The 14,630-nt window shown below is 36.9% G+C and overlaps 1 protein-coding gene across 3 annotated transcripts in view; it reads left to right on the top strand.

Moving 5' to 3' along the window:
• The window catches only part of Hadhb (hydroxyacyl-CoA dehydrogenase trifunctional multienzyme complex subunit beta), a 43,247-nt gene extending 36,011 nt beyond the window's left edge, over nt 1–7,236 (top strand). For 2 of the 3 annotated variants that reach the window (XM_005322567.4, XM_040271459.2), the window contains exons 11-16: nt 71–150; nt 296–343; nt 999–1,086; nt 1,702–1,776; nt 2,158–2,322; nt 6,674–7,236. In XM_005322567.4, coding sequence (XP_005322624.1) covers nt 71–150; nt 296–343; nt 999–1,086; nt 1,702–1,776; nt 2,158–2,322; nt 6,674–6,709 — 492 coding nt within the window. In that variant the 3' untranslated portion in view covers nt 6,710–7,236. The remainder of the gene's footprint in view (nt 1–70; nt 151–295; nt 344–998; nt 1,087–1,701; nt 1,777–2,157; nt 2,323–6,673) is intronic. The other variant, XM_078029543.1, reaches the window with a different exon arrangement.
• The last annotated feature ends 7,394 nt before the right edge of the window (nt 7,237–14,630 follow it).

The raw sequence follows: 14,630 nt of genomic DNA, 5'->3' as shown, positions 1-14,630 counted from the left end.
AATAGCTGCAGAAAGACCTCCAGACAGACTAGAGAATTAATTGAAATTATTGTTCTGATTAACATTTCAGACTGATGGCGCTTCTGCAATGCTAATTATGGCAGAGGACAAAGCTCTAGCCTTGGGTTACAAACCAAAGGCATATTTAAGGTAAAGTATATATTCAAGTAAATCACCTTTGATTTCTTTATTTCACAAAATAAAATAAAATAACAAATGAAATTAATTTAATTAAAAAATAAAATAAAATATTAAATAAAATAAAGAAAGCTAACCCTTCTGTTTTTTTACCTAGGGATTTTGTGTATGTGTCCCAGGATCCAAAAGATCAGCTTTTACTGGGGTAGGTAGTAGTGTATATTCCTAGACTATAATCAAAAGTATTTGATCATACCATTTATTACACAGGTTTTAAAGTATGGTAAGTCCTAAATTTATAATTGGATCATGTGGTGGGCTTTTTTTTTTTAATAATCCTTTTAAAAATTATTCCCATATTTCCTATATTTTTTACTTAAAATGATTATACATGTATAACATATATATATCACTTTCTATTTTTTATAAGATAAGCATTTTTTTTATTTTGCTATATGCACTGCTACACAATCTTCTTAATAGCCTTTCATAAAAACCTTCTGATATATTTATTGTCTTCCCCTCCCTCACAAGCTGCTAGCCTCAGTGGCTTCCATTATGACCTGGAGATTAACCAGGTCCTTTCCCATTTCTTTCCCTTTAAATTCTGTTCTTCTAGTGTGTACATTATCAGCGGGAATTTATCCTTCATTGTTTACTTGTTTATTATGTTTCCCCAGCTCTGCAGTATAAACTTAACAAGAACAGAGCATGTCTATTCAGTTCATTATTGTATTCCCAATACTTAATCAGTATGTTATAGTAAAATTAACAAATTAGTGTAAAACTCAGTTTGGAAAATATGAAGGCATTCTTAATTAAAGTTTTAAGATACTACCTTTTTTTTTTTTTCTTTGCAGACCAACATATGCAACACCAAAAGTTCTAGAAAAGGCAGGATTAACCATGACTGACATTGATGTTTTTGAATTTCATGAAGCTTTCTCAGTAAGTCATTTGAAAGATATATCTGAAAGGACTATAGTCATTAAAAATGTAGTCCATGTTTGTGGGAGAGAGCAAGGCATGGTTTATAATGTGGGTGAAATAAGAGTGGCGAGGCTTTCTATTTTAAATACTAATCTATATTGCAGGAGGGGCTTCAGGGGAATTAATCAAGGGCCACATGTATGGTATTTAAAATATCTTTTGATGCTATCTTGGAGAGGCCCTTAAAAGTACTAAACTGTTTCTTTAAGAAATTTTTTTTTATTATTATTCTATTTATTTATTTATATGTGGTGCTGAGGATTGATCCCAGGGCCTTACAGGTGCTAGGCAAGTGCTCTACTGCTGAGCCACAATCCCAGCCCTCTTTAAGAAATTTTTGACTGAAACCCTATTTAAAGATTTGCCTAATTAAGTGCTATATATAAATCATATATTTAAGTGATTACACTATTTTTATTCTCATGCAAATACAAATTTTTTATGCCTAAAATTTCAGAATAACCAATATTTTTTTAAAAAGTGTTTATGAGGAAATCTAGTCAGCCAATTTAAATCTTAGGACAATACTTAACTATCTAAAATATGTGTTCTACATTGTATTTTCCCTTGTAGGGTCAGATTTTGGCCAATTTTAAAGCCATGGATTCTGACTGGTTTGCACAAAACTACATGGGTAGGAAAACCAAGGTAAGTTTCTAATTTAAAAAAAAATGCTTGAATTTTCAAAGCACATTAATATTTAGAATTTAGTAACCTGCTATTAAGGTATATGAAGGAGAAAGCTTCTTATAAAGAATTTTGTACTTCATTATATGTATTTATTTCTTAGTTTAAAAATAGTTTTTGAAAATTCTTTAGCAATTTAGTAAAATTTTATGTGGCCTTTTGTTTTCCCATTCAGACATTAGATAAAAACAAATTGATCCTCATCTTCTAATACTGGTCTAGACTTTCTTTTGCAGTAAAATTATTTATATCTAGCATTAGTTATTTCCCTATTACTTCCTGGCTTAATTCATATCTTAAGTAAACTTGCCTTTATTATGTCTTTATATTTGTGGGTGCCAGGTTGGATTGCTTCCTTTGGAGAAGTTTAATATCTGGGGTGGATCACTGTCCCTGGGACACCCATTTGGAGCCACTGGCTGTCGGTTGGTCATGGCAGCTGCCAACAGATTACGGAAGGATGGAGGCCAATATGGCTTAGTGGCTGCCTGTGCAGCTGGAGGGCAGGTATGTCACAGCAATTTCATAGGGGTTTCCAGAAAGTCATTTTCTTAGAAACAAGATAAGCTCATCCCAAGAATGCTTGGTTTAGTTTGAAGTAGTTTTTGTTTGTTTAGAGCATTTTATATATATATTATATATATGTATATATTATATATATAATATATATATAATATATATATTATATATACATATATAGCAGTGAGTTCATCTTGATAAATTCATACAATCATGGAATTCAATTTCATTTCGTGTCCCTCTCCTTTCTTTCTGCCCCCCCCCCCCCACACACATTCTCCTTTCTCTACTGATCTTCCTTTCACTCATCTATTTTTTATTTTTGCTTGGTTCTTTCTGCTTACATGTAAAGGTGAAATTCCCTATGATGTATTTATATATGTATATGACATGATTTTTTAAAATCCTTTTAATATTTTCTTGCCTTTCCCGTGCCTCCTCTCTCCCTCCTCTTCTACTCTACTGATCTCCCCTATATCTTTATGGTATTTGATCCTCCCCTCCTGGTTTGAAATATTCTTAAAGCAATATTTCTGATGACAGCCAACCAGAAATAAAACAACCTTCTTGGGTGGGTGATGATGGGGAAAGTAACAACAAAAATTCTGATAACACTTTAGGAGAACGATGCTGTTTAAATATATGTTCTGTTTTCACTAAGTTAATGTTTACTTTTTTGTGTGTGGGTGAGTACTCGGGATTGAACTCAGGGTCACTGGACCTCAGAGCCACATCCCCAGCCCTATTTTGTATTTTTTTTTTTTTTAAGTTGTAGATGGACACAATACCTTTATTTTATTTATTTATTTTTATTTGGTGCTGAGGATTGAACCCAGTGCCTCACAGGTGCTAGGCAAGCACTCTACCACTGAGCTACAATCCCAGCTTCCCTATTTTGTATTTTATTTAGACACAGGGTCTCACTGAGTTGCTTAGGTCCTCACGTTTTTTGCTGAGGCTGGCTTTGAACTTGCAATCCTCCTGCCTTAGCTTTCTGAGCCACTGGGATTACAGGTGTGCACCAATGTGCCCTGCTGATGTTTTCATTTTTTGTTTATAAAATTAATACATGCTCATTTTGAAAACTATGGAAAATGCAAAAAGTATATAGAAAAAAATTGGAACCACTAATAATTCCCTCCCTAGCCACCATTGATATTGATACCTTGATATATTTTCTTATTTAACCATAAATTTTTGTTAATCTAATCAGCATGAGTACTTACCTATAAAATGTCTCCAAGGGGTATTTGATCCTCCTCTCCTGGTTTGAAATATTCTTTTTTTTTTTTTTTTGGACAATTTTTTTTTTTTTAAAGAGAGAGTGTGAGAGAGAGGGGGAGACAGAGAATTTTCAATATTTATTTTTTAGTTCTCGGCGGACACAACATCTTTGTTGGTATGTGGTGCTGAGGATCGAACCCGGGCCGAACGCATGCCAGGCGAGCGCGCTACCACTTGAGCCACATCCCCAGCCCTGAAATATTCTTAAAGCAATATTTCTGATGACAGCCAACCAGAAACTGTCTTTCTAAACAACTGAATTATATCTTAATTAGGGAATTAATTTACCTCTGGAAAGATATTCAACTAGGAAATTGTTATTCTGACAGATTTTTTTTTTCCCTACCTTGCTCTCATTATATACCCAACATTTTACCTGCTGTAGCATTTAACTCTGGGAATAAAATCCAAAAGGAAAACTGACGGTCATATTTTTTCATTTTGTTTTTGTTTTGTCCTGATGTGAACATATTGTTTTCCTACAGATTACAGAAACTTTCTGTTACTGATCCAGATAAATACATAACATATTTGAAAGTATAAAACATTTTATATTTACCATTTTTTATTTATGATTTTTTCTCAGAAATAAGGAAATAGGTTCAGTTATTGATAAGTTAGAACATTTTAGATTTTATGATCAGAAATTTTTTTAATCTGTACAACTTATTTACAGAAACACTTGGTTAGTTAGGACTAGAGCTCTCCCTTTTATTTATCCCTCTGTGCCAGGCTTCCACAAGGGAGACAAGTCATAGGTAGCACTGTGCACAGTGTGTCATTCACATAGGACACGTTCTTTGATTTGTCTGTTTACAGTGCTTTTTTTTTTTTTTTTTTTTTTTTGCACCAGGGATCAAACCCAGGGGCACTAGCCACTGAGCTACATCCTCACCCTTTTTATTTTTTATTTTGAGACAAGGTCTTGCTGAGTTGCTTAAGTCCTTACTAAATTGCTGAGGCTGGCCTTGAATTTGGGATTCTCTTGCCTCAGCCTCCCAAGGGATTACAGGCATGAGTCACCACACCTGGCTTCCCAAGTTCTTTATCTAGCAAGTAGAATATAAATAATACTAGATGCTTCTGTATGTGAACAAAAAGTTATCCCTAGAATCTGTCTTTTAGAAGTGTGTAATGTAGTGAGGAGCAAGGAGATGATACAGATGATATGTTAAACTGATACTGTTTTATCAAGAGCCAAACAGTAACACCAGCATCATTAGGAGATTAGAGGAAGAATCTATCATGGTGGATCTAGAGCAGAGCCTCTCAGCTTTGGCACTATGAACATACTGGGCTGGGATAACTCTTTGCAGTGGTAACATTAAACTCCTCTCCACCCCTACCTTGCTCCATACACACAGTTGAAACCAGAAATATCTCCAAATATTGCAGTTGTTTTCTGGAGAGAGTGGATCCTCCCTTAGGTAAGAACTACTGGTCAAGCTGGAGCTTGAAAGCAGTGTATTTTAAATAAAACTGGAGAAGGCAGGTGCAGTTGTGTACACTGTAATCCCAGCAGTTCAGGAGGCTGAGGTAGGAGGATCACAAGTTCAAGGTCAACTTGGGCTGTTAAGGGAGACTCTGTCTCAAAATAAATTTTTTTAAAAAAAGCATTGGGGATGAAGATCAGTGTAAAGTGCTGCTGCGCTCAGTCCTCAGTACTGAAAGAACAACAACAAAAAAAAAAGCTGACGAGTGTTCCACATTACTGAGTCCTTCCAGGACAATTCCCAAGTCAGTCAAACTTTCTTATCCTGCTCTTTTTTGTTTGCTTATGTGTTGTCAAAGTACCTGTTTTGATCTACAGTGTGTACTAGATAAGAGTGGAGACTGTAGCAAATGTTTAAACCCACACAGCGTCCAACTTGGTGCCTAGTAAATAATAGTTTCTTGATAAATATGGGGGTTGAATTGAACCTAGAAGACAAGAGATTCATTATGTCATTTACTGGTTTGTTGGCAGTCCAAAGGTTAGAATGACTGTGATTATCAGATGGGATTTAAACTAGAGGCATACTAGTATATAGCTCTGTGTAGTGCTAGAGAAGGGACATTTCTTCTTCCTTTTGTGGCCCTTCAGACCATCTCTTTAATCTGTGTATACTAGTGGAGGTAAGAACCCAAGCTTTGGAATCATCTAGATCTGGTTTCAAGTCCTGACCTTGCTACTTAATAACTTTGTGATTTGTATGAGTCACTTAATCTTTCAAAACCTCAGTTTTCTCATCTAGAAATTTATTGTTTTAAAAATTGTATTTTTATGTGGTGCTGAGGATCAAACCCAGTGCCTCTCACATGCTAGGCAAGCACTCTACTGCTGAGCCACAACCCTAGCCCCTAGAAGTTTACATTTTTAGCACTCACTGTATTGTGTTTATTTCTATACAACTAGAAAAGCCTCTGATTTCTCACCTTAATAGTAAACTTTGGGCTAGGGTGTAGCTTAGTAGTAGGATGCTTGTTTAGCATATACAGGACCCTGGGTTCAATCCCTAGTATCACAAACAAAATATAGCAACCATTTATAGAACATCTATTAGGAACCAGACTGTACTAGATTCTGGTGCACTTACGTATCCAAACACATAAATATATGTGTATGTGTGTATACTATAAGCTACCTTGTTTGTATGCTGTACTGGGAATTGAACCCAGGGGCTCTTTACCACTGAGCTGTACCCTGTATACTTAGTCTTTTTTTTTTTTTTTTGAGCTAGAATCTCACTAAGTAGTCCAAAGCTCATTTTAAACTTGTGATCCTCTTGCTTCAGCCTGCTGAATCACTAAAATGACAGGCCTGTACCACCATGCCCAGCTACTGTATGCTAATTTAATATTTACAGAAACTTTCTGAAAATTTCATAAACCTCATTTTATAGAGGAAACCAAGGTTCATATGACTACCAACTTTCCCAAGATCTCACAATGGCTAAATGGCAGAGCCAAGATCAAACTTCCAAGCCTATACTTTTACAACACTGTTATCTGCTGCCTTCATACTGACTGGATTCATGACCTTTCATTGTTTTAATGGAACTTTTTTCCTTTACAGGGCCATGCTATGATAGTGGAAGCTTATCCAAAGTGATGGATCCTGAGGAGGAGACCTGACTTCTGTGCAGCACTTGCACTGGGCAATGCCATTTCAATGCATTACTAAGTGACACCTGTAGTTCCTAGTTCCTCTTAGGAAAACATCTGTGGCCTTCTGTTAAGTACTTTGCTATTAAGCCTTGCCAACGTTCTGACGTTTTTCAATAATCATAGCTTACTGCTCTTTCAGGGATTTCTGAGTTACCCCAGTATCACACAAATACATTTAAACAGTTGTTTTTGAATCTCTGTTGTCATTAAAGACTAAAGTAGTGGTTACAGTTTGTGAAAGAGGTTAGCTAAGATTTGGAATTATCTGTGTAACATTTGCAAATTATACTTTTTCCTATCTGTGTCCTAAAGATAAGTATTTTCTCTAAAATACAAACCAATGTGCCTCAATTAACTAATTATGGAAAATAGTTCATTATCTAAATATCGCTAAAAAACTTTGAAAGTAAATGTTGAGATATATAAATACCATGTTGGTCAACCTCAATAAAGTAGATTAGTATTGGAGAACTCTTTGCCTTATTTTTATTAAGGAGAGAAAGTGGTTCTCTTGGCTTAGAGGTGAATTTTGCCTTTAATATCTCATTTGTAATTTATAACTTTCGGCAAGCCATAAAGGAATAAGAGTGTTCTGCTTTAAAATAATACCTTCCCCAATTGCTTGATAGGAGTAAATTTATCTCATTGTTTGGAGGTGCTTCTGTTTGCTAGAATTTAAATCAAGTATAAAGAAGTTTTTTATTTTGATCAACTACTATTAGCCCTTTCATATTTTTGACATCCACACTTTACTAAATAACATATAGACTAGTGCTTTGAAAAGAAGCAAAAGGCCTACTAGTGGCCATTTAAATGTTGCTTAGGTCTGTGACAGTTACTGGTGGTCATAATCAGCCTGTAGTTCATGCACATCAGGCACAGGACCTATGCTAACCTCTTAAAAAGATATTTGAGTGCTCACTTTGGTAGCACGTATACTAAACTGGAACATTACACAGATGATTAGTAAGGCCTGTTTTGTTTGTTTATTTACTTACTTACTTTGCAGAACTAGGGATCAAACCTAGAGCATGATGTATGTTAGGCAAGTGCTCTACTATTGAGCTATATCCCAATCCTCTTTTTGCTTTTTATTTTTATTTTTTGAAAACAGGGTCTCAGGCTGGCTTTGGACATATAGTCCTTCTGCTTCAGCTTCCTGAGTAGCTGAAGTAACAGGCACATGCCATAATGGTTGGCTTGAAATATGAACTTTTATTATTCTTCATAGAATGCAATGTGGTAGAGAGACAAGCCACAGTGGGCAAAGAGGTAGATGCTTCTTACAAAGTATCCAGAATATAAAGAATTACTACAGAGCAAGAATAAAGACAATGTAGTAGAAAAATGGACAGAAGATAGTAGCAGACATTTTTTTCTTTTAGAAAATGATAACATGAAAAGTTGAATTATTAGTAATAAACATGAAAAGTTGATTATTAGTAATAAAGAAAAGATCAAGGTCATAATGAGATATACTTTTATACTCACCAGACTGGCAAAAATATAATCAGACAGAATTGGTGAAGAGATGGAAAAGTAGGAACTTTTATACACAGTTGATGAAAATATAAATTGGTGCTGAGCATCATGGTGCACACCTGTAATCCCAGTGAGGCTGATGCAGGAAGATCGCAAGTTCAAAGCCAGCCTCAGCAATTTATCGAGGCCCTAAGTAACTTAATGAGACCCTCTCAAATTTTTAAAAAATTTTAAAAAGGGGCTGGGAATGTGACTCAGTAGTTAAGTATCCCTAGGTTCAATCCCCAATTAAAAAAAAAAAAAAAGGAAAGAAAGCATAATCTTGGAAAAATATTGAATACTCTTATTCACAGCCACATTATTCACAAGAGCCAGAAGGTGGAAGCAATCCAAATGTCTGTGGACAGATAAATGGATAAACAAAATATGACGTATAGCCATAATGGAATACTATGCAGGTTAAAACTCATGGTAATCTTGCATGAACCTCAAGTACATTATGAAATAGGCCAGTCACAAAAAGACAATTACTGTATAATTCCACTTATATAAGGTTTCTAAAGTAGATTCATAGAGACAGAAAGTACAATGGTGGTTGCCAGTCACTGAGGGGTGGGGAGAATGTGGGGAGTTGCTGTTGCATGGATGTAAAATTTTAGTTTTGAAAAATGAAAATAGTCCTAGGGATTGGTTTAAGAACAATGAGAATGTATTTTACTGAACTATAAACTTTAAAATATTTAAAAAATTTCTACAATTTTAAAGTTTTTTTAAAAAGTAAAGGAAGACAATTCAGAATTGAGGTTGCTTGTGGGTTGCGGGGCATTGGAACTGGATTTGATGAGAACACCCAGCCAGCTTCACTGTACTGGTAAATTTCTAGCAAAAGTTGTCTTGTAGGTTCATCCAATTTTATATATTATTTTAAGGCATTCTGCCCAATTAATTTGTTAACTTGACTGCTTCTAATGATCATCCTTGGCAGAAGTGGCTTGGCGTCGCTTCAATCTACATAATAATTCTTTTTTTGTTGTTTTTTGGGACCAGGGATTGAACTTGGGGTGTTTAACTACTGAGCCTTTTTATTTTTTTATTTGAGACAAGGTCTCTCTGAGTTGCTTAGGGTCTTATTAAGTTGCTGAGAATAGCCTTGAACTTGCAATCCTCTTGCTTCAGCCTCCCAAACTGCTGGGATCACAGGCACGTGCCACCGTGCTGGCTGAAGTTCATTCTTAGACATCTTAAGTTGCTTATGTTAATCATGGGGCAGAGGGTTCTGGGGGCTGAACCCAATGGGACTCTAACCCTATGCTATATCCCTAGGGTCCCCCCATTTTTTTCCTTTACGGTGCTAGGGATCATACATGGGGCCTTGCACATACTGACCAAATGCTCTACCACTGAGCCACATTCCCAGCCCTTTTTATTTATTATTTTGGCATAGGGTCTCACCAAGTTGCTTAGGGCTTTGCCAAGTTCCTAAGGCTGTCTTTGATGTGTGATCCTCCTGCCTCAGCCTCCCAAGTCACTGGGATTATAGGTGTGCACCACTACACCTGGCTCTTAATGTTATTCTTTTTTTTTGAGAGAGAGAGAATTTTAAAATATTTATTTATTTATTTTAGTTTTCAGTGGACACAACATCTTTATTTTTATGTGGTGCTGAGGATTGAACCCAGCACCCCGTGCGTGCCAGGTGAGTGCGCTACTGCTTGAGCCACATCCCCAGCCCCATAATGTTATTCTTAAAGATGCCAACTTTCTCTCTTTTCATGTAAAAATTTAATTAGATTATCTGTTTCACCAAGTAGCTATTTGGGAGTGGCACCTCTTATTTCCTGTCTTCTCTCATTCAAACTAGAAAAGCCTCACTTCTGTCTTCCTCGCTGTTTGTTTCTCTATGGTCTCTGATTCAGAGTAACATTCATGCTCTTCCTATGGTCTATGTAGTTCATTCAATGAATATGTATTGAATGCCTACTAGGTGTTAGGCATTTACTCTAGACATGGAGGCTACAGTAACCAGTAAAATAGACAAAAAATTTCTGCCTTTGCACCCATCTTTCCAGAGAAAAGAATCCTAATTCTACTCCGTCTATTGTCTCCTCCTAGCCTTTCTCCTTATTTACTTTTGCAAGGCCTCTCAAATTCTGGTATTTCTTGAAGAATGAAATGCAGGGGCATGGGTCCCAGTCTCCTCCTCATATTTTAATGGATAGCTCAGAGGTACTCTGCCACTGGCTTATTTGGTCTCTAAACTGGTATACTCTGCTTTCTCAGTGAAGAGGAATTACTGACTGGGAGGATGTTGGAAGCAAGAGTAGTGAGTAGTGCTACTAGTCTTCAAGGAAATATGTTGATGTGAAAGAGAAGGGACATTTAGACATACTGGCAATGTTCATAGCTGCAAAGGACTCAGCTAAGGAACCCTTTTCCTTTCCATAATTAAGGGACTGTCCATGATCAAACAGTTAATTCCCAAAACAGAACCCCAGAAGGGCATTCAAAACTTCCTCAGGAATCCCTGATATTGTCTACCTCCTGTAAAAACCTAAATTCCAGGGAGTATTTTGTTTCTACCTTTATTTGTCAGGTTTATATGTTTAAATATGTAAAGTTTCAGAAGAACTTTTTTTTAAATATTTTTTTTCTAGTATATAAATACATGCCAATTGCGTTCTGTAGGATGAGTAAGTCCAGAGATCCAATTTATAGCATGAGAACCCTAGTTAATAATACTGTATTATATACTGGAAATTTGTTACTATTTTAGGTGCTATAACCTAAATACAAAAGTAAATACATGAGATGATGGATCTGTAAATTAGCTTAACTTTAGCAGTCATTTCACTATGTGTATATATATTAAAGCATGTTCTATACCTTAAGTCTATAAAAGATGTTAACTATAAAAAAATTCAAACAATATAGAGAGTAGGAAGAAAATGAAAAAACAAGTAGAGAGGTCCACTGTTAATATTTTGATATCTCCTTTTCAATGCATGCTTATATGAATTGTAATCGCATAGTATAATGCTGCCCTGGAACCCTTTTGTTTACTTAGCTATATAGCCTAAACATTTTTTCCATATCAGCAGATATAGCTCTACATCATTTCTAGTGACCACATAGCATTTCTGCATATGGGTCTATCCTAATTTATTTTACAAATGCCTCTTTTTTGAGGAGGCAAACCCTCTGGAATGCACAGCCTTTGCACAGTTACCTGTTCTCTTGTTCACTAATCTCTTTAATCTCTTTAAGCCATCTTAGAAATTGAATTGCTGCAAAATGTTTTGTTTTCTTAAATTTGTCTCTAGACCCTTCTTTTATGGTCTTTTTTGTTTTTTGTTTTGTTTTGTTCATTTACCAGTTCTGAATATAAATTTTTACCAGCAGAGTATGTGCAATCACTTTGGGAAGGAAAAATGAGAACACATCTTTCTAAAGAAGCACACTCAGGAAAGGGGTCTCTGCTGCTTCTAAAGGGAAAAAGTGGCTGGGCACAGTAGTGCATACCTGTAATCCCCGTGACTTGGGAGGCTGAGGCAGGAGATTGCAAGTTCAAGGCCAACTTCAGCAATTTAGAGAGGTCCTAAGCAATTTAGTGAGACCCTATCTCAAAACAAAAAATAAAAAGGGGTGGAAATGTAGCTCAGTGGTAAAGCACCCCTGGGTTCAATCCCTAGTACTAAAAAATAAATAAAGGGAACAAATGTATTTGAATTTGTAACCAAAAATACTTTTATAATTTTAAAAATGAGGAGCCAGGCATAGTGGCTTATACTTGTAAGCCTAGCAGCCATGTCTGTATTGCAAGGCAGGGCCTTGCCTGTCTCGGTAGCTCCAGCCTCCCAAAGGGAGCAAGTAAGAGGCTTGCAACATCATAAGGGCCCTAGTAAGTTAGAATCTTCTATTCAAAATCATGATTATACCTATTTATAGAAATAGTTGGGCCAGTTTATTCATAATTAAAATATACACACAAATCATTAAGATAGAGTATTTATAAGAAAAATATTTTTAATGGCATGGATAGTATATCTTTTTATTTTAACAGGAAATATTCCTACCACATTTTTTTTATATTTTTTTGAGAGAGAAGAGAATTTTTTAATATTTATTTTTCAGTTTTCAGCAGACACAACATCTTTGTTTGTATGTGGTGCTGAGGATCGAACCTGGGCTGCATGCATGCCAGGCGAGCGTGCTACCGCTTGAGCCATATCCCCAGCCCCCTACCACATTTTTGAAAAGTATCCATATTCATACACTGTAAAATTAGAGCAGACTAGTGATTTATCAGAATTTTTTCCATGTATCTAATTTAGATTTTTTTCCAGAAGCCTGTTATCTTCTTTTGCATTTAATAAGTTAATTCAGTCAGATGTCTTGGGGTCCTGAGAACTTCTCTTATATCTGGTTCTCTACATCTAGTCTTAGCTTGAATGTCAGTATTTGTAATCTTTTCTCCTTAAGTCTTATCAGTCGGTGGTACTTTTCCCTCCTCTTAAAAATGAAATCTTTCAAATATGCTTCTATCAGAGCTTACTTGTTACATACATATGTCCCTGAAATTTATATTTTACGTTGATGTTTTTTAAAGATTAAAGAAAGGGGCCATTTAATTTCACCTTTTCCTGGACCTTAAAAAAACAAACAAAATTCTGTGCTTCTTCTCTAGTGTTTGGAAGATCAGCAGTTCCTGTCAATCAGTCACTCTTTCTTCATGACTATCAAAGAAATAATCAAAAAATAAATCAGTGCAAGTTAAATCCATTTTTATCCATTATATCTGTAACATGTCCTGTTGGTTAGTTAAAAGCTGGTGGAGACAGTTTTACTTGCAATTATTTTGAATTTTGACATCTTGACTGTTTTTGCAAGCTTTTTTATTAGGTCACTAGGTGGCTTTAGCTAGTTTTTCATGCTATTTTTGCTTGGATGCCTTGGGGTGATAAGGTGAGCGATAAGAGAAATGAGTGTGACTAAGGGAAATCAAAGCCTGCTTTTCCCAAGGTCTGAGCTTAAAGGGGAGGGGTTCAGAGTATTGGGTCAGGACCCATTTGGTGGATTCAGGCAAATACCATGAACTTTCTCACAGGAACCTGGGTCTACATGCAGTCACCCTAGAACATCTGCCCTGTCAAAGAGCTCATCCTAAAGTTGGAGCCTGGTGACAGGACACGTTGCCCAATCTCTGCAACCTGCTTTCCCCTCTGGACATCAAGCCCACAATGGCATTTCCTTTAAGACAAGTGTGTTTCAGGATAATTTAAAATTTGACAGTGTGAAAAGGAACTTTCAGAGAGAACTGCGTCGGGGTTGGTTGATGCTGTGCCTTCTCTCTGAGGCCCATCTATGAATGGCCAACCTGCGGGGAGGAGCCTGCTTTCCACCCTTCAGGCTGGAGTAGGTCTAGGAAGAGGAGCCTGCTGTCCAGAACTTTGCCAGGAGGCCCTTTGCTAAACCCGTCCTCATTCCACGCTGCTCTTACTGCTCTGAATGAAACTCATTCTTACCTGGCGTTTCACTTCTTTTGCTTTGTTCCAAGATGTAGGTTTCATTTGTGGCCTAGAAAGAGATGGAAAAGCCCAGTTGCAGGGCAGTCATTATGATAGTCCCTGCTCTGAAGTCTCCATTTTGACATTCTCCTCCTGGCTGGGCTGCAGTGTGATCCCAGGAACTTTACTGTCTGCTCCCTTGGTCCCACGTGTACTGATTCTGTCTTTTCCATCAGGGATCCATGTCATACTCAGGAAACTGGGAATCTGATTCTGACTGCTTGACTGGCCTGCTCCCTCCGTGACTGGAGAACTGGAACCTAAAACCTGCTCATTTGATTTTTATTTTTTTTTATTTTGAGAAGGGTCTCACCTAGTCAGTGAGAGCCTCACTAAGTTGCTGAAGCTAGTCTCGAATTTGGAATCCTCATGCCTCAGCGTCCCACATGCCACTGGGATTACAGGCATGTGCCAGAGTGCCTGTCTTGAAACTTGCTCGTTCCAATAGCCATCCCCAATCTTCTCCCTGCTGCCAGCTGTGCCCATCTCCTTTGGGAAGGCTATGGCTTTGAATTGAGCAACTCACCAGGGAGATAGTGGAATTTGGAGGTTGGTTACTGCAAAAGCGTTTTCGTAAAGCCTCTTGTACCTACAGGAGAGGTAAATACCCCTATTATGCCAGCCAAGTACTAGCTTTCTCTTCGCAGCCAGTCATGAGGGGCGTTAGCTGGGCACACTCACCTTCTTATCTGTGAGACAACCAAACAATAAGATGAAGACACCCTGTGAGGAGGGATGCGGGGATAAGCTAGTCAAGAAGAGGGAATCCACCCAAGTCAGTTCACTCCTATCTTCCTTCAGCCTCTGTCCCCTTGTCTA

The sequence above is a fragment of the Ictidomys tridecemlineatus genome, chromosome 12, assembly GCF_052094955.1.
Source record: "Ictidomys tridecemlineatus isolate mIctTri1 chromosome 12, mIctTri1.hap1, whole genome shotgun sequence".
Taxonomy (NCBI): Eukaryota; Metazoa; Chordata; class Mammalia; order Rodentia; family Sciuridae; genus Ictidomys; species Ictidomys tridecemlineatus.
The sequence above is the reverse complement of the archived record's forward strand: the minus strand, read 5'-3'. Positions and strand labels throughout refer to the sequence as shown.